The sequence below is a fragment of the Caretta caretta genome, chromosome 19 (genome assembly GCF_965140235.1).
Source record: "Caretta caretta isolate rCarCar2 chromosome 19, rCarCar1.hap1, whole genome shotgun sequence".
Classification (NCBI taxonomy): Eukaryota; Metazoa; Chordata; order Testudines; family Cheloniidae; genus Caretta; species Caretta caretta.
The window spans coordinates 7,538,702-7,556,969 of record NC_134224.1 but is presented as its reverse complement, the minus strand read 5'-3'; the positions used below and the strand labels follow the sequence as shown (position 1 = coordinate 7,556,969).

Here is an 18,268-nt window from a genome sequence, read left to right as displayed (position 1 = left end):
AGGACAGCTCTTCTTGTCACGCTATGCTGCAGCACGGCCTCTGCCTTGCCTGGGTTTTTATCTCGCTCCCCCGCACTACAATAATCTTTATTGCCTGAACAGAGCTCTCCCATGATTTCAAGGAAAGATATTATGAGGAGTTTGCTTTCCCTGGATCTTTCTTCTGCTTCCTCATTCCTCTCACCTCCACCTCTATTCACTCCTAAGTAAAAAGGAGCATCCATCCTAGGACACCCTAGCTGATTATAGCTCAGGAGCAAACAGCTGATGCTACAGTCATTGCACCTTTCTCTCTTTGCTCTGAACGTCCCAGAGCTCAGACTGTCTTACACTATGCCCCTCAGGCTGATCCCTCAGTTGCCCTAACCCTTCACCCTTGAATCATCTCTTACTATTTTCCTTGTATTCCCTACCCAGGCGAGGAAGCCTTGGCATCATTTCCAACTCCAGCCAAGCGGCTGGGACTACACTTAATGCCAAAGCAAGTTAGCTTTCAACATTGCTGGAGAAGACCAGCCTACACTGCAGTGACACGGACACGTGGATTTGTTGGGATGCTTTGTATGGTACCTTCTCCATATTCCAGCCTTGCACCAGGGCAATGTCCTTCCGCAGGTAGTTCCAGGAGATCAGGCTCTTTGTGTTCACATGGAGCTGGTGCCAGAGGGCCATCACCTTCTGGTACAGCTGTTCGACCCTACGACAGGACATCAGTTCCATCACTACCCAACTCCCCCAGCATGCTCAGTTACGCATGGAGCCAGGCCTGTGCTTATTCAAATTCAGCCTTTAACTTTTAGTTCATTAAGATAACAACCCAAGGTCGAGCCTAACCGAGCAGAACGAATAGGAAGGCTTGCAGAATGCCCTGATCAGAATCAGATGGGAGCCTTATATCTCTCTCATTCACATGCATTAGATCCTCACTGGGGAATCCCCCCTCCTGCGTGTTGCCATCTCCAACCACCCAGAAATATTTCATCGCGTGTTCTTGTGGAGTTAGCAGCAGGAGCACTGGAAGAGCTGCCTCCTCTGCCAGGCAGGCCAGCCACACCCCGGGGGCCCCTGGCCCCTCTGCCAGGCAGGCCAGCCACACCCCGGGGGCCCCTGGCCCCTCTGCCAGGCAGGCCAGCCACACCCCGGAGGCCCCTGGCCCCTCTGCCAGGCAGGCCAGCCACACCCCGGAGGCCCCTGGCCCCTCTGCCAGGCAGGCCAGCCACACCCCGGAGGCCCCTGGCCCCTCTGCCAGGCAGGCCAGCCACACCCCGGAGGCCCCTGGCCCCTCTGCCAGGCAGGCCAGCCACACCCCGGAGGCCCCTGGCCCCTCTCCAGGCAGGCCAGCCATGGATGTTCAGCTTTTTTCCCATTCCCATTAATTTTATTGTTTGTGAAGTCACTAGGCTGGAAGCACTAAAAAACACCTCCTCGTTAGCCACACAACAAGCAGGGCAAGGGAACCACCTTGCCCTCATGGCTCACCCCTACCTAGAGAGTAGCTCAGTTTCCAGACCCATTTAGACCTTGTCCACACAGGGGTTTTTGCACTGGTGTGGACAGCATTGGTGCAAACCCCTAGTGAGGAAAGGCTGCACCATGAGTTTGATCGTTTGAAGCCAAGATAAGCAGCACAAGTCATGCTTTATATTGGTGCAGGCGCATCTAACACCAGGGACTTGCACTAGTGCAAAAGGCTAGACAGTCTAGATGAGGCACCCTTGGTCTCCCTGCTGATACTGTCGCAAGGGAGTCGATCACAGGAACAGGTTTTGTGACACTGGTCCACTGGGAACTGAAACAGCAAACCCAACAGCCATCAGACTAAGTACTTCTGGGTACAGCTCACCAAGCCTGGATTTCAGCTCGTAACCAGAAGACTCCAAATCACCACCAATCCCCTGAACCCTCCCCATCACCTGCAACTGAGCCCCACCACATTAATGAGTTAGCCACCTGTTGCAATTAATATTAACAACATGAAGCCCCAACTCCCAGCAAAGATGGGGGGGGGGGGTTAAACTTTCCCCCAATCAAAACAGATCTGGATGTCTCAGTATAAATAACCCAGAACATAACAAACAGCTAGAGGCATCTCTTGGTCATTCTAGCTTTGGAATTCCAACCCACAGCGAGCAGCAAGCAGTGAATTGCAGAGCTTAGTTACCTGTTAGCAATGTCAATTGCCTCTTTGTTAGGAGGGGGGATCAGGAAGCACACAGATGGTACCATGGCCTCATTGCCTGTGGGGCTGATCACCTTCCATTTGGTCCTCTGGGAATTATCTTCCAGCACACACTCATCGTTCTTACAGATGGTGATCTACGTAGGCAACAAAAATAAGATTGCATTCCAACACCTGACCCATCATTGCCTTCTGTTGTGGCCAGATCCCTTTCTGGGAGACTCCAGTAGGGCTACCTGAGGAAAGGAGGCTTTCAGCCAACTCACGTTAAAATCGAGCAAAAGCGAAGTAAATTGTGAATCACCTCAAAGAGCTGTCTAGAGAGGAAGGGAGGAGAAATTCAGTGATGCCAGGATGCTACCCCGGAAAGTCTTTAGCTAGAAGGTATCAATTCCACCCTCCTATGGGAATGGAACGTTTGCTACTGCTCAGAGAAAAACCAGGACCATTGGAGAAGCTATTTCAGAAGAGGCAATTGCGCTGCCCGCCTCCTTATACATCCCCTCCCTACCTCGCTGTTGTTTCTTACCGTCAAGTGCCATAGAAGTGGTCCAAGTTTCTCTGTTTCCTACTTCCCCACTATTCCCCCAACCCTCTGCACAAGCCTGGATTCTTCTCCTCCCTTCACTCCGAAGCCCGCAGGCTCCTTGCCGTCAGCTCACCTCGATTTGGCGATAGTCACAAACAGCCTTGACCGAGATGGTGCTCTTCAGGACATGGTCCGGATTTCTTGGCTTTAGCTGAACGATGGTTTTGGACCGCCCAACCAAGCTGGCAACAGAGCTCTTCGACTGAATAAGCTGCTCCTTTTCATCCTGGCAAGAATGAAAGTGCGTCTAGTGCAGGTGGCAAAAGAGAACCACTAAATCCCTTAGAGTTGTTGCAACAACCCTCTTGCCCCCTGAAAGGTGAGGGTCCTCCAGGGCTGGGCTGGGCTGGGCTCTCAAGGGCTGAATGGATATGCCAAGAGAGTCCCTCTCACCCCGGCTGTGGGGGAACACACCCCAAATCAGGGCTGGAACCTTTCCTTTCATTTTTGTGCCATTCCAGACAACTCACTTGCTTACCCCCACCCCACCAAGCTGCATGCAGAGCATTAATTTCTTTTGCTGCTAGAGACAAGAAAATAACAGTCTTCTACAAAATTTAAATTGCAGAGTGTATAAAACCGTGACCAGCAGGACACACCCTCACTGAGGAGGAATTTCTTTTTTGCTGCTTTGGGAAGGCTGCAGAACCCTGTTTAATTCCTCATTTTTATAAAGCAAGGAATGAAGGCACGTTTAAAAACAACACTCAGGATGTAGGTGCAAAGAGTTAAGAAGATAAAACATCCCAGGGAAATGGCTCAGAAACATATCTTCACTAAAGACTTTCCACTATGGTTAGTGGTGAAGCAATCAGAGTTATTAGATATTTTGATAGAAATTTGCCAGCTGGGATAAATGATATTGCATAATTGGTTTCTGTCAGTCACTGCTGGTCTGATGCTCTGAGATCGCAGCGGTTCTCCATTTTCAGAGCATCCTCAAAAACAATCTACAGCCATTCCAGTGTAGAAGTGTGGGTAACATTACAGCCTGAATAATTTATAATTTATTATGGTCCAGCCCACTTTGACTTATGAAGTCAGAAAAACCATCCAACAGAGAACTTTAACACTCATGCTTTCCACTCTGAGCCCATTAAAGGGTCAATTAGTGCACTAGGAAGGGTGAACGGTCTGAGTTATTTAATGGTTAAAAAAAAAAGAATAAGTGCTTAAATAAACTACCTGTGCCTGTCCCAGGGAGCATGATTGGAAGAAATACAACTTTAACTCATTAGTTACCAAAGAATAATAGCACATGTCAGGGAGATAGCTGGACTTCACCGTTCCTGAGACGTCGGTTACTTTTCAAAACAAGGAGTGACCCACTATCATGCCAGAGTCCTAATACTTGTGGATACAGCTCTAAGAACCTGCAGCTAGTACAGCTGGATTACAAAGGGCCTGACCACCTGAAACTGGGAGGAGGGAATGCGCCACACGGACCCTTAAGAAGAGAGGACAATGAGTCCAGAAGATTTATCCTACATGACTCCCCAATAACAGCACCCATGTTTTTTGCTGCAGAACCTCTGGATCAAAGGAATCCCATAAGTAAGAGACTGAATATGGCAATGGGATTTCATGCATCTGAGTTTGTTAACCTCCACTAATACGTTAGTACTTAATCAGTCCAATCTGAACAAGTGTATAAATGTTAACATTTAAACTTTATCAGAGGATTAGCAATTAAATACTTAAGTAAGCCCGCACTAATTAGATATACCAAATCAGTAGCTGGTTGACAGTTCACTCCTTGTGTTTTATTATACCAATTTACACTGAGCGGTTATAAAGTTATCTTATTGTTTGGACTGCTCTATATTATTCCATTTGCATCAGGTCATGAGGCCTAAAGATTAATCTGCCAAAGAGCAGCCTGCTACTGATGTCTTGATTACTGAATATAAACATACACAATTACCCTTATGCTCACTGCTTTGATTTTATCGTTAGCAACTTTCTGGAACTGGCATAACAGATTAATGACAGATTTGATCTGGATTAAGAGTGGGCATTTCCCACCATCCTTCCCTGCACCAGCTAAACAACCAACTGGATGCAGCCTCCAGCTGCATTTGACCAGATCAGAGTAACCATCTTGGACAACAAAACTCACCCATCACCGTATTTCTACGCACAGAAAGATAGTGTGGTAGATAGTGATGGTGAAACATCTGGACTTCATTTTCCTGTGGTATAAAAGGTCTCTAACCAGCCTGTTTGCACAGCCGGCTCCTCTTCCCTTCAGCAAGGGTGCAAGGATACAGAGAGCCTTGTGCTCTATAAGAGTCCTTTACTGCAGTCACTGATCTTCCATTATAGCTATTAAATTAAAATCAGATTAGTGTAGACAGTGTTCAGTAAACAGAAAGCAGCACAGTTAAGGTCACACAGCCTGTACTCGGACACACACACACACACACACACACACACGCACAATCAAAATGCAAAGAGTGGCCTGAGACAGGATAGGCAAAGAATATTCAACTTAACTGTGCTGTTGTAGGAATAAACAAATATACCCATTTTCCCCTGTAACACAAAAGCCAGCAAGCAGTGCTGCTCCACAATACTGATTGTGTATTGCACCAAGCCCATGGTGTTGGGGCTTATACAGAACACCCACCATGGAATCCTGGAGCAGATCTTCCAGGCGGGTCAGGCTGGTGTTCTGGTCACAAGAATACTTCCGTTTGATAGAGTCCTGGAGACTCCGCAGGTATGTTTCTGACTCTCGGGCATCGCTGAAGAACTGCAAAGCCAAAAAGCATTACAGAAAGCTGTGCAATACAACACACCAAAGGCTATTCATTGCCACAGGCAACACTGAAAGGAACCAACCAAAAATCTCATTAGGCAAGTTTCTGCTGCATTTCTCTCCATCTTTGTGCTGTTGGAGCTGTAAGCACCACCACAGGCATGGCCTGGGCTATAGCGAGAAATCACATCCCACCATATAAAGTGCCCAGAGGACCCGGCAGAAGGGAAAGAAACACATGGGAACAAACTCAGAAGTCCTTTATTTAAAGCTGTGTTTACGATAAAGCCTATACTGCCCTGCAAAAGGATAAGTGCGTTGTGGGGCTCAAACATCAGGGTCAGTTGATGCTATACCATAACCACGGTGCACATCCAGGTTTGGGTCTCTGAACCATAGATCAGGGACAGAAACGCAGGACTGTCCCTCCCTACTATACCTGGAAGTAAGCAGCATTCTCCTTCACGTGCTGGTCTACACATAAGCAGAGCTGTTTGATCCATTGCCACTGGGACTGGACAGCTGCACTATATGCCTGGAAAATACACACATACAAAGAAAACCACAAGTTACAACAACAAAGGAACAAGGTGCATCTGTCAACGAAGGGGCTTGAGTCAGTGTTCGGCTAGTTCACTCAACTAGCTTACAACGTTCACATAAGGAAAGAAGGATTTGGTTGTAATGAGATGTCGTGGGAAGTGCCCTGGAATAGAGACCAAAGGAAATAAATTAAAGAAAGGAGGCTCCTCAAGTGGCACTTCCAAGGTAGTTTCCCTCCATCCCCTGGAATTGATGGAGGGGCTTGTCAGTAAAAAACCCTGCCCTAAGAACCCTTTGCTCCACAGACATGTTTGCTCCATCAGTCTCATAACCATGAATAATTCAAAGCGAGCTCAGGGCCACTGGCTCTCTTATCTTACCACAGGACCTTGGGCCTGGGCCCGGTACACACAAACATTTATCGTTATTATCTTGGGAAGGGCACTGTGTAGAAGTGTCTCCCTTGTCCTCACAATAGGCAACCTTATAAATAAAGCTGTTTACGTCTACTTGGAGTTGATAAGAGCAGTTCAGGGTGGAGGTGGATGTGTGGTGTGTCTACAGCATGTCTCCCACTAAGCTGGGTTCAATTGATATGGCTTGGCGTGACACTCCCCAACTCCCCAGCGTATCTGCCCTTCAAGTGATCAGTTACCTCTACAGTCTGTTTGGCCGGGTGATTCTCCAATGACAGCAGCTCCGCCGTATCTTGTAGAGACCGGAACACATCTTGTTTCTCTTCCAGTTCCATTGTCAGCTCCTGAGTAGCAGACATAAGCAAAGACTCAAATCAAAATCAATCGTACATTTCTGTGGAAGCTGTACTTGAGTCATTACATACCCAGGCCAGGCTGAAGAGGAGCAGGGATGTGGGGCAGGGTTAAAGCCGGTGTTGGGAACAGCACTGAACATTTCTTCAGTTCCTAGCATGTAGGTTTTGAATGGTAACACCTTATTAATATTGTCTTGAAGGGCAGTCTCCTTAACCTTAACTGAGAATTTCTGCCTTGGAATTTCCTTAATTTTGAATGGATACAGCTATAAATAAAACATTATTCAGGAAGTTATCGTTCAAAGACTAGATGCTAGGAGCTGAGGGAATTTGCAGCCAAGTTTTCAACTCCAGCTTTAACCCTGCCCCACCGAATATTTATTACATGCTCACAAAACTGGAAACCCTGCTGAACAGATTTAGCTTGTCCCTTTGCCTTCTACGCCAGCCACAGTTCGCCGGTGGTGATCGTGACTGCGGCAAGCGCTGCGGGCTGAGCTGTAGTAGCTCAGAATCCTGGGAAGCCTTAATTTGAGAGCTTGTAAGCCAGCTGGACATTTTACAGAAATTGAAAAGCAATACCAGTGTAACTAGGCAGCCCTGTTCTGATGGGTGCCCTGTGCCTGCACTATACTCACTGAGAAGTAATTCCTTTTGGCAGCAATATTGGGGTTGTTGTCACTCCAGTCATACGCCAGCTCCTCTTCCTCCTTTTCATTCAGCCAGATTAACTCGGCAGTGGCTCGGGACACAAACCCGTACAGGCTCTGGAGATGCCGCAGTCGGAAGCTCGACATTTCCTGCATTCCATGAAATAACCCACTCATCTCATGATCCATAAATGGATGCTTCTCAGACTCTTCTCTCTTCCAGTGCCCCTGAAGGGGGCTGAGGACATACAGTTACAGTACTACGAAGATGTCTGAAAAGCGTGTAAGTAAAAACCACCACCCCCGAGATGATGACTCCAGCTGTGACGAGTTGCTCCAAACTGGGAAACATTTCTCATGTCACGTAAGTCAAGCAAATAAGGACAATGAGAACAGCTTAGGAAATTTGGATCCTTTGCCTTGGACACTCAGGGTTACAGGCTGAGTAAAGCCATGGCCTCCATAGCACACAGGCCAACCTTGCCAAAATAACCTGGTTTGCCATAAACAGGTTTCCTCTGAATTCTGAAGAAGACACTAACGTGTCTGCTCTTCTCTCAGCTCTCAATGATTACTGCTGTTCCCTCTCCCAATCCTCACCACCAGCAGGAGTATGGACCCCGTATTCTGCATCCTGTGCCAGGGGAATATGGTGCTGGGTGGAGGGGTGGGACTCTCAGGCACCAGAGCATGCTGTGGACATGGATAATGCCTACTCACCATCAGCTTGCAGTACTGTGTCTCCAGCTTGCCGAGCGTTTCTGTGTAGCTAGTGCGGAAATTCTGAGACATTTTACCCTAAGAAGGAAAAAATGGTTCACGTTGCCAGTATATAGCTTCAATTTCAGAGCATCGCACCCCATACCAGCCACTTCCCCTGAGTTTTCCTTGAGCGGTAAGGACCAGAAGCGAGAATGCTAGCTGTGGCAAGTGGTCTCTTCTCTGAAGCAGGGGGTTGGGGGAGCGGGGGGGCAGAGGAGAGAAAGAGGAGAGGGAAATCAGGCGGTTTCCCTTAGTGAAGGAATAGGGCTCCAAGAGAAAATAAAAAGAACAACTTATGAGAAATTGGGCTTAAGACAACAAATCAATGAGGATCAAATCTGAACAGTAGCCGCAGCACTTAAGCCTCTTTGGTTTGAGCTTTGCCTACAGAATAAGCTAATGGTGATACATTAAAATCCTGGTTCAATGGGACACACCTTAGATTCACAGATTCTAAGGGCAGAGGGGACCATACAGCACAGGTCACAGAACTTCCCCAAAGTAATTCCTAGAGCAGAGCTTTTGGAGACAGATCCAACCTTGATTTAACAATTGTCAGAGATGTGGAATTCACCATGACCCTTGGAAAATTACTCACACTGTTAAAACTACATTATTTCCAGACTGAATTTGTCGAGCTTCAATTTCCAGTCATTGGATCGTGTTAGCCCTTTCTCTGCTCCACTGAAGAGCCCATTATTAAATGTTTGCTCCCCATGTACATAGTTATGAACTTTATTCAAGTGACCCCTCTTTGTTAAACTCAATAGATTGAGCTCTTTGAGCCTATCACTAGAAGGCAGGTTTTCTAATCCAATCATTCTTGGGGTTCTTCTCTGAACCTTCTTGAATTTATCAACACTCCTTGAATTGTGGGCATCAGAACTGGACACACTATTCTGGAAGGAGTCACACCAGTTCCAAATACAGAGATAACATAACCTCTCTACTCCTACCTTTAATGAGTCTTGATAGTTGAGAGTGCTGGTAGAGCTGGCTGCACCATATACCTTCAAAGATGCCTCACTGCAGCAGCTTCAAGTGTATTCACACTCAAAAGCCACCAAACACTCACAGGATCTGATGTCATGCCCCTCCTCATCACTCCTCCGAGCACTGGCAAACTCTAGTGCCCTCAGTTACACTATCAAGTCTGTGTCCCCTCACCTCGTACATCCTGGTCTCCTTCACACTGGCGCCCAGATCCTCCACGCTGGAGTGGACATGCCGCTGTGTCTCCAGCTGAGATTCCACACTCGGCAAATCACTGCCCCACTCCGCCCGCTCCAGCTTCATCTGAAACAGCCACCAATAGGCCCAGTCAATGTTCGCCATCCCAAAGAGCATGCTCAAAAACACAGGATCCTGGAGGTGACATCACCTCCTAGCTCACTATTGTAGCAACAGATGCAAAGCCCAGCCCCGGTGCAGTGTGCTCCTTAAGAGACTGACCCTAACAGCGCTCAGGTCAATGTCCAAACTCACACTGACTTCAGGGGCAGCTGGCTCAAGCCCTATGCTCATGTCAAACAGGAGGAGCTTGTCAGGCTCAATTAGTCTTGAGCCCTGCTTTGGAGACAGCCTTCCACTATTCCCTGCAAACAGCAGGAGCATCATATGGGAAACCAAACCCAGCTCAGGGCAAGAGGGACTTCTCAGAAACAAGAGTATCTGGAAACCAACGGCATTCCCTGTGCACCAGGGACCAGTTGCACCGTCACAACATTTGTGGTTTAAAGGAAAAAAAAAAAAAAAGACAGAAACCCCCTCCACATTTTTCAGTTTTCTGACTTTGTTTTAGTGCCAATACATGCAGCTGAGTCAGCCTGTAGAGCTAGTGAAAGCCCAGGGCATGCACACACCTGCATCTCTTCCACCCAGGACAGCAGCTCGTACACAAATCGGAGGTTGCCTTCATCTTCAGAAGAGGAGATGGCCACCAGCTCCGCCCGGGTCATGGGCTTCCGGAACCAGGAGGTAGAGGAGGTGTGCGTGCCCTTTGTCAAGGGCTCTGCCTTCAGGTGTGTAGTGGTCAGGGTGGACGGCTGTACCAGCTCCAAGGTAGAGAAGTGACCCTTCCGGTACAGGTTAGTGCATTCCAACCTCAGCGTGACCAGCTCATCTTGCAGCCGGACGATCCTGGAGCAGAGAGGGGGAGGGAAGACAGGAGCTGAGTTACCGATGTCTGGACTCCAGCAGATATATGGAACGACACCTGTTCTCCACAACGATCCTGCTTATCAAGGGTTTGTCTAGCTGCTGAAGGAATCCCACCTCACAGGAAGCCCACGGAGAGCATGACGCACTCAGCTGGGCACAGCCACTACCACCAGGACTCGCATACCTTGCTGCTTAATGCAGCATATGAATGTGTTTCAGTCTATATCCCCCAGTCAGCGATGCTTCCTCATACACACAGCCCCTCACCTGAAGACCAGCTCCTCCAGCTGGTAGTAATTCTCATCTCGGAGGATCTGCACATCCACCTGCAGCTGCCGGATGAGCCCCTCGCATTCCTGCAGGTACATGACCACATCGGATTCGTACTGCACTGGCTGGCCAGACTCCAGGTGAGCAGCATCCTGCAGCGAGAGGTCAGAGTTACCAGGGGGATAGGTCATCCCCGCTGTACTGTAAGGGACATGCAAGGCAAGAGGGCTGTGTTCTGGTTCAACATTCAAAGGATTCGTAGATGTTGTGGCCAGAAGGGACCATTTATGATCATCTAGCCTGACCTCTGCGTAACACAAGCCAAAGAACCTCCCCTACTGGCTTGTGCATCAAGCCCATAACTTCTGATTGAGCCAGTGCAACGTCTTTTAGGAAGACATCCAGTCTCGCTATAAAGACTCCAAGCGGTGGAGAATCCACCCACCCCTAGACAAGTTATTCAAATATTTAGTTACCCTCCCTTTAAAACGTGCACCTTGTTTCCAGTCTGAATTTGTCTAGCTTCAACCACTGGCTCTGGTTACGTCATTCCCTGCTAGCTTAAAGGGCCGTCAACGATCAGAAATCATTTCCCCACATAGGTACCTCGATGCTTTAGGTACGTCTACGGTGCAATCGGGGCGTGAGCGCAGCACGCGTAGACAAACCCGAGCTAGGGCTGAACCAGCTCAAACAGCAGCGAGACCGCAGCAGGACAGGCGATACGAGCAACCCAGGCCCTGCGCACGTCCTCCAGCGGCTAACCTGTGCTACCGAGGCTTCGCTGCTCTTGGCATTCAAGCTAGCTCGCCCAAAGCCAGCCTGGATCTCTCACACGTCTGACTGCCCTGTAGACTTGCCATAGCCAGTCACCTCAGAACCTTCTCTTGGATCACCAGAATAGATTGAACCTCTTAAGACTCATTATAAGGCATTCATTCCCAGATTGAATCATTCTCGTAGCTCTTTGCCGAACCCTTTCCAATTTTTCAGCATCCTTTTGGAAGCACGGACACCTGATTGGACACAAGGACTAGTAACCGTCTGACTGATGCCATATACCAAAGTAACACCACCTCCGTACTCCTACGTGATGCTCCCCCTGCTTATACATCCAACGATCACATTCACCTTCTTAGCTAGCACAGTACTGGGCGCTCCCGTTCCACCACGAACCCCACGCCCTATTCAGAATAAGCTCAACACCCCAAGGGTGAGGTGCTGAGGTCTAAGCAGAAAGGCAGCTGCTCTGCCAGGCTATAGAGGCGAGTGAGGTGGGTTCGAGGGAAGGAACGAGGACAATAGACACAAGGCAGGAGGTGATCCTGGGAGACTAACACCAACACTCACGGCTTGCAGCGTGTTCCTTGCCAGAGTGAGTTTTTCTTCACAGCTCAGAGCACCATTCTGAATTTTGTTAGCGATTTGTAGCAGCAATTCCAGCCTGCGACAAAAGAAACAATCAGAGACATGAGCCTCTCCGGGACACCTTCAGCCACCATAGCGGTGGCAGAAGAGAATTCTCAACAGGGATCCAGCGAGCTCTGCCTTCCCACAGTTCAATACCAACCTCTCCACTGCTGGCCGCAACGACTTCTCGCGCTCCAGCATCTCTATGATCAGCTTGCCCCATTCCTCCTCCACGTCATTGGGGTGGTAACCTTGGGGCAGCTTGATGCGGCCGAATTCAATCCATACCTGGAAACATAGTAGTAGAACAGTGTCTCTTACCCCGCTGTATTACACCATTGACCGCATCTGAGTGACTTATTCCACTGACATCTCTTGGGAGAGGAGGGCACCAGTCTTCTTGGTTATAGCCCTGCATACCCCTAACCTGAATGTAGCTCCCCCTACACCACCTTGAGAGGGGCTGCCTCGGTCATCAGACCACTCTCTCTGCACCACGCCGCCAAGGGGCTAACACACTGCTGGGAGGTGCTAGGATACCACAGCGATCAGAGCAGCAGAACCACCCATGCCTCAGTCGGGTTGGCTCAGCGACGCTGCTGGCATTATAATAACCCTCAGGGTCATTTTTGTTTCTCTGTTTCAAAACAAATCCAGACTGAACATACAGTAAATCTTGAAAAACCAAATGTTCCCAGCGACCAGTCACGCAGCTGAGAAGTCTCTTACCTCTAGTAGTTTATACAACTCCTCTATCCTCCCTTTTTCTTGTTCTTTTGTTGGGATTTCCGTTTCTTTGAAGTGTATGTACTGATTATAAAGTGCCTGCAATGGGAGACAGCTGTATCAGCACACAGCCCAAGGCACCATCTCACGCTACCACCAGTTAAGCCCAAAGCCACAACTGGCACCAGACACTCCAAGGAAACCCTTACCTTTAGCTCAACAGGGTTCTGGGGGAAGGATGTATCTGACATCAGTATCGTGTGCTGTTTGATCCACGGGATGAGGGAGTCCACGCGGTTCTGGTACTCTAGCCACCTTGAATCCACCTCCTGGGAGGAGAAGGGGGAGCCATTTGAAGTGCTAATACTGGAAAGCAGCTACACAAAGCAACAGGCAAAATATCGCAGCTGGGCCCCAGTACGTTGCCAGCCAAAGCAGGGGAGAGAACAAACGGAACGTGCATCCTTGCGACTCAGACCGGTGACTTCTGCTGCCCAACCCCAGCTGAAAGTGCCTCCCCTCTTGTGATGCAGTTACACCGGCACAGAGGGAAAAGCAGGACCTTGCTATAAGCTGCTGTCTCCAGGGCACAACAGAGCTAGGTTACGCCGCTGCCCAGAGCTGAGACTTCAGTGCACCGCCTCAGGCTGGTCACACGAACCCACGGAGAACCAAGTGACTTTGCATGGTGCACAGGAGAATTAAAGGGCAGCCCAACCTGACTGGGGAAACTGTAAATTGCCCCACACTGCTCCAGCAGCAGCAAGCTGACATGAGCTCCAACCCCCACTTCCCTCTCCTGATTCCAGTCTCCGTGCTGGGAGAACCCTGCTAAACAGCACAAACTTCCACTGCCTTTTTTTTTTTTTTTTGGAGACACCATCTTTTGTAGTTGGAGATGGAAGCCTCCAAACTTTTCTCCTGGAGACGAGGCAGACAACTCACACCACCCCCAGTCATGACACAAGGTGCTTACAGACCCGCCTTCCATAGAATTCAGGGTCAGAAGGTGTAAAAAGCAGCCGTTCTTACTATCGCACTGATCCCGTCTCCTCCCTCGGGGACCTTGGGAAAGGCATCGTAGATTGAAGACACATACGTTATCACAGACTTCTCATCTGGAGATGGGACATCCACATCTGGGGCAAGGGGACAAAGAAATCTAAGTCAGAGGGGGAAGAGGTAATCTTCTACCCAGATGGGCCAATCACCATCGTCTCTCACCTTCGGCATCCAGCAACCGGGTGACTCCAAGCCTCTCTGCAACCTCAAAGGCCTGTTCCAGATTCTCCCGGTTACTCTGTATCTGCACCCGCTCCATGTCCACCATATCCGGCCTGTAAGACACACCCAACAGCTCAGAGACAGCCACCGTCACACCTAGCCAAGGTGACACTCTGCTTCTGGTACAGCACCGTGCGTTCACAGCCAGATACCGCTAACCATACATGATACACAGGTACATGGAGACCAAGGAGGAGGAGGGAGGCTCCTAACACTACAAAGGGGGTCACCAGTGATTCCCCCAACGTGCCAGGAGCAAGCACTGTTCATGCAAGCAGGTATGCAAAGTTACAATAGGACATAAAGTGCAAATGAGGATTAGGACCAGAAGATCTTCACGTTCAAGGCAAGAAAAGCAGAGATTTCCTGGCTAGTTCTTTGAATCTGCTACACCCAGCTCAGTGCTGGGGTACACACTGCTTAGGACTCCTAACCCCACAAACAGTTACTCCCTTGTTTTCCATCTTCCTTCTGCAGAGTGACTCATGACCCCACTCCTTTCCATTTAGGGGGTTGCCCGTGGTCAGTCAGTCACAGCCTGACAAAGGGTAATCCAGGTGACAGATGCTGTCTGGAGACATCTGATGATGCTTTGACCTTACTGACAATTTTTGCTCATCTCCTTCACCCTCAACAGCGTGGTCTAGTGGTCAAAGGCAGGGGCGGGGGAGCAGGAGTCAGCCCTGCTGAGTTCTAATCCCAGCTCTGCCACCAACTCACTGTGCAGCCGGCAAGCGTCAGAGAGCGATAATACCACTTGCCTAGCTAGCTCACAAGGAGTTTTGTGAGCCGCTTAATTGCTGCTTCAAGAGAGCCTAGAGATGCTTAGATGGAAGGTGCCACTGAAGTGCTAAGTATTATTATTCACTGAGAGCAGAGTGGGAAATGACAACATTTACAGCACAGCAGCGCCTCCATAATCTGGTTTTAAAGCTTTTTTCCCCTTTGTTAAAAGGCCAACACTACTTGCAACTGTGTGCATGCTCAGCTTCTTCTGCTACGCGGGGCCCGAAGCAGAACGCCCATCCTCCATTATTCTAGGTCGGGCAGAACTAGGATTTCAAGGTGCAGACTATTAAATGCAAAGAGAGAACAAAGAGCCTTAACCTCCCAAATAGCCAAGTCAGACTCCTCTCTGCGTACCTGTATCTGTGAATGAGTGCATTGAACATCTTCCCGTCGCTCCAGCACGAAGAGAAGTTGGTGCACTTCACTCCCACGTAACCTGCAGTCACCTTCTGGGTCCACAGAAGCAGCTTCTCCTTAGCGGACATGTCCCCTGACTCCCCGCTGATGTAGATATCGGAGATCTGTAAAGACATGGTGTCGCTGGTGACACGGCACTTTGGAAGTGGGAAGAACCCTGTTGGGCAAGTTATGCAGATTTTATTTCGATACATACACACCGTACGAGGGCTCTCAGGAGCTAGTCTCATATGAAAAGTCCAAGCCAGGGATCCATGTCTAAAGACAGGTTATAGGCGTACAGCACCTCAATTTTTACTGCCACAATTGCTTGGATCGGTGCGGACTAAAATCAGCTGAAAGCTGAGGTCAGGGCAAATTCAGCGTAGCTGCACGTAACTCGGCTGAAGGCTTTTCAGAGCAAAGGACGTTTGGTTAAAGGGATACTATAGCCTGAGAGCTTTGAAAAGGACGAATATTGCATCCTGGGATGCACAAACAGGGGAACCTAGAGTAGGAGTGGAGAGGTTATTTTACCTCTGTATTTGGTGCTGGTGCAACTGCTGCTGAAATACTCTGTCCAGTTCTAGTGCCCACAATCCAAGAAGGAGGCTGACAAATTGGACATGGTTCAGAGAAGAGCCACGAGAACGATTAGAGGATTAGAAAACCTGCCTTCTAGTGATAAATGAAATCGATGGAGTTCTTTGAGTCTAACAAAGAGAAGGTTAAGGGGTCACATGATTTTATCCTATAAGTACCTACATGGGGAACAACCATTTAATAATGGGCTCTTCAGTCTAGCAGAGAAACATCTAACATGATCCAATGGCTGGAAGTTGAAGCTAGACAAATTCAGACTGGAAATAAGGTGTACATTTTTGACAGTGAGAACACTGAACCATTGGAACAACTGACGAAGGATCATGGGGGATTCTCCATCACTGACACTTTTAAAATTACGGCTGGATGTTTCTCTAAACCGTACGCTCTAGGAATTATTTGGGGGCAGTACCATTATTGCCTGTGCTATACAGGAGGCCAGGTCACCACAGTGGGCCCCTCTGGCCCTGCAATCTATGAATATCAAGCATTCCGATTTTTAACAACCCCCATCCCCTTCCCCTGTAAGTAGTCTCTCCTGAAATGCGTTCATGTCATTTTTTTTTTAATTCTAAAAAAAGCTAAAGGTTTTTTTGCTCCCCTGGTGAGATTTAGTAGGGTCTTCTGGGCAGCCCCATCAGGCACACTTGCTCATCCCCTTTCTCTGTACACACTCCTGCCTGCTGCTTCTGTTACAGGGGAAGGGTAAGCACCAACAACAGTGAAACGGACTACGCACAAAGCGCTGTCAAATGCAGGAAGCTAACAACATGAAAAAAAGCAAAGAAAAGATACCTTTCTTTAAGCTCTTTCAGTTATTGTGATTTTAGAGGCTACCTATAACAAAGGTAAGTGTGACATTTTCAGCTGGAAGTGCAATTTTCCCTTTTAATTCATCCAGCCAGTCAACACAGCCTACCTACAAGTCATCGTTTTTGCACTTCTCCCAGAGAGCATCACAAGAGAGCACAACCCAGATAATCACAGTGATGAGCGCTTTGGAAATACCTGAGACAGACAGACAGGGCAGTGGGGTGAAGGTGTTGGAAGACAGAGAGAAGAATGCCCTTCATTTGCCCCTGTGTTTAAGAGCCAGACCCCACACACTGTTAGCATGTCTTGGTGATTTACACTGAGCCGTTTGAAATGTATCTTTCTGCGGGATGTGCATGGAGAACAAGATACTCCAGAAAAACAAACAAATTCCAAGGCATCAGCAGCAGGTGGAGATGGGAGAAGCCGCTAAACCTGGTCTTAGAATGGTTTTCCTACCAGCACAAAGTCTTGCTTGGCTAGGTGGCTGTATACCAAGCCCAGCTACAGTCAGCATTGCAGAGAACATCTTCCAACAGAGACTGCCAGTCAGAGCATCTCTACCTCCTATGATGACTACAGACAGCTTATCAGAACAGCTTTTCCTCCCATACTGAATTCAGAGAAGCAGCAAGAAATCGTGTCTGGCTGAGCACTCTGGGGTAAAGTACTGGGGCATGGACTGGATCCATCTACTGCCAGGAGACTGCAGAACTGGGCCTGTTCTTACAGTCTAGCTGCGCTCCCTCTGTGCTGCTGAAGACTCCCAGGCTCACTTCAGCATAAGATTCACCCAAGCTCCGACAGCAACGCCCTGCTTTTGCCTAACAATGAATGCCTTCATTCATAGATCCAAGACACAGAGCTCTAGACAGAGTCCCCTAGAATAGGGGATACTAAACTAAGTGTTACTGGCTAGACATTGCCAGGGGTCAGGGTTTCTCCCTATTATCACCTTGAACACACAGCACCTACAGCTGACCTCCGACCGCTTGTTTACTCAGCCTGCTCTCCTCCCATCCCTCACTCACTTATTTGTCCAGCCACCCCTTAGGTCTACTCTGTTTAGGCTGTAAACCAGGGACTGTCACGGACTATGTGTCTGCGCAGTGCCTAGCGTGGCAGACAGGGCAGCTTTGAGCAATATCTTTGGAAGACTATATTGTATTAAATGTATGGCCAGTTTATATCTCATTGTGAGCCAGGGATTGTATTCACCCCGGGGTGGGCAGGGGTTACCACAGCTCCAGCAGGAATTAAACCCAGCAAGGGGTGATTAACGTCTCCAGAGAGGTACCGCCTCCTGGGGAGGCTCACATTTTCTGGCTCAAAGGGGATTCTCCAGAGACCCAAAGAAAAAGGACCGTGGAATAAATAGCCCAAGCTTAAACTGACTTAGGGCCTTTGTTCTGGTTCCTGATCTAAAAACTGATATTGACTTGTAACCACAGGGAAAATCCAGTTAGGGGGATCTGTAGGACTGACACCTACCAGAGCCCTAGGTTGGAGTTGGGGGTCATCTCTGATAAGCTTTTTAGCATGTGTGTAGGTTCTTTTATTG

The 18,268-nt window shown here is 48.7% G+C and overlaps 1 protein-coding gene across 28 annotated transcripts in view; it reads right to left on the bottom strand.

Annotated features, from left to right (window-relative positions):
• Positions 1-18,268, bottom strand: part of MACF1 (microtubule actin crosslinking factor 1) — a 252,185-nt gene that overhangs the window by 121,517 nt on the left and 112,400 nt on the right. For all 28 annotated transcript variants that reach the window (XM_048825763.2, XM_048825769.2, XM_048825770.2 and 25 more), the window contains 18 exons: positions 15,250-15,416; positions 14,047-14,159; positions 13,855-13,961; positions 13,032-13,151; positions 12,826-12,921; positions 12,257-12,384; positions 12,037-12,130; positions 10,684-10,838; positions 10,119-10,395; positions 9,424-9,552; positions 8,215-8,292; positions 7,483-7,644; positions 6,728-6,832; positions 5,969-6,064; positions 5,398-5,523; positions 2,842-2,994; positions 2,162-2,316; positions 571-697 (listed from right to left, as the gene is read on the bottom strand). In XM_048825763.2, the coding sequence (XP_048681720.2) occupies positions 571-697; positions 2,162-2,316; positions 2,842-2,994; positions 5,398-5,523; positions 5,969-6,064; positions 6,728-6,832; positions 7,483-7,644; positions 8,215-8,292; positions 9,424-9,552; positions 10,119-10,395; positions 10,684-10,838; positions 12,037-12,130; positions 12,257-12,384; positions 12,826-12,921; positions 13,032-13,151; positions 13,855-13,961; positions 14,047-14,159; positions 15,250-15,416 (2,388 nt within the window). The remainder of the gene's footprint in view (positions 1-570; positions 698-2,161; positions 2,317-2,841; positions 2,995-5,397; positions 5,524-5,968; positions 6,065-6,727; positions 6,833-7,482; positions 7,645-8,214; positions 8,293-9,423; positions 9,553-10,118; positions 10,396-10,683; positions 10,839-12,036; positions 12,131-12,256; positions 12,385-12,825; positions 12,922-13,031; positions 13,152-13,854; positions 13,962-14,046; positions 14,160-15,249; positions 15,417-18,268) is intronic.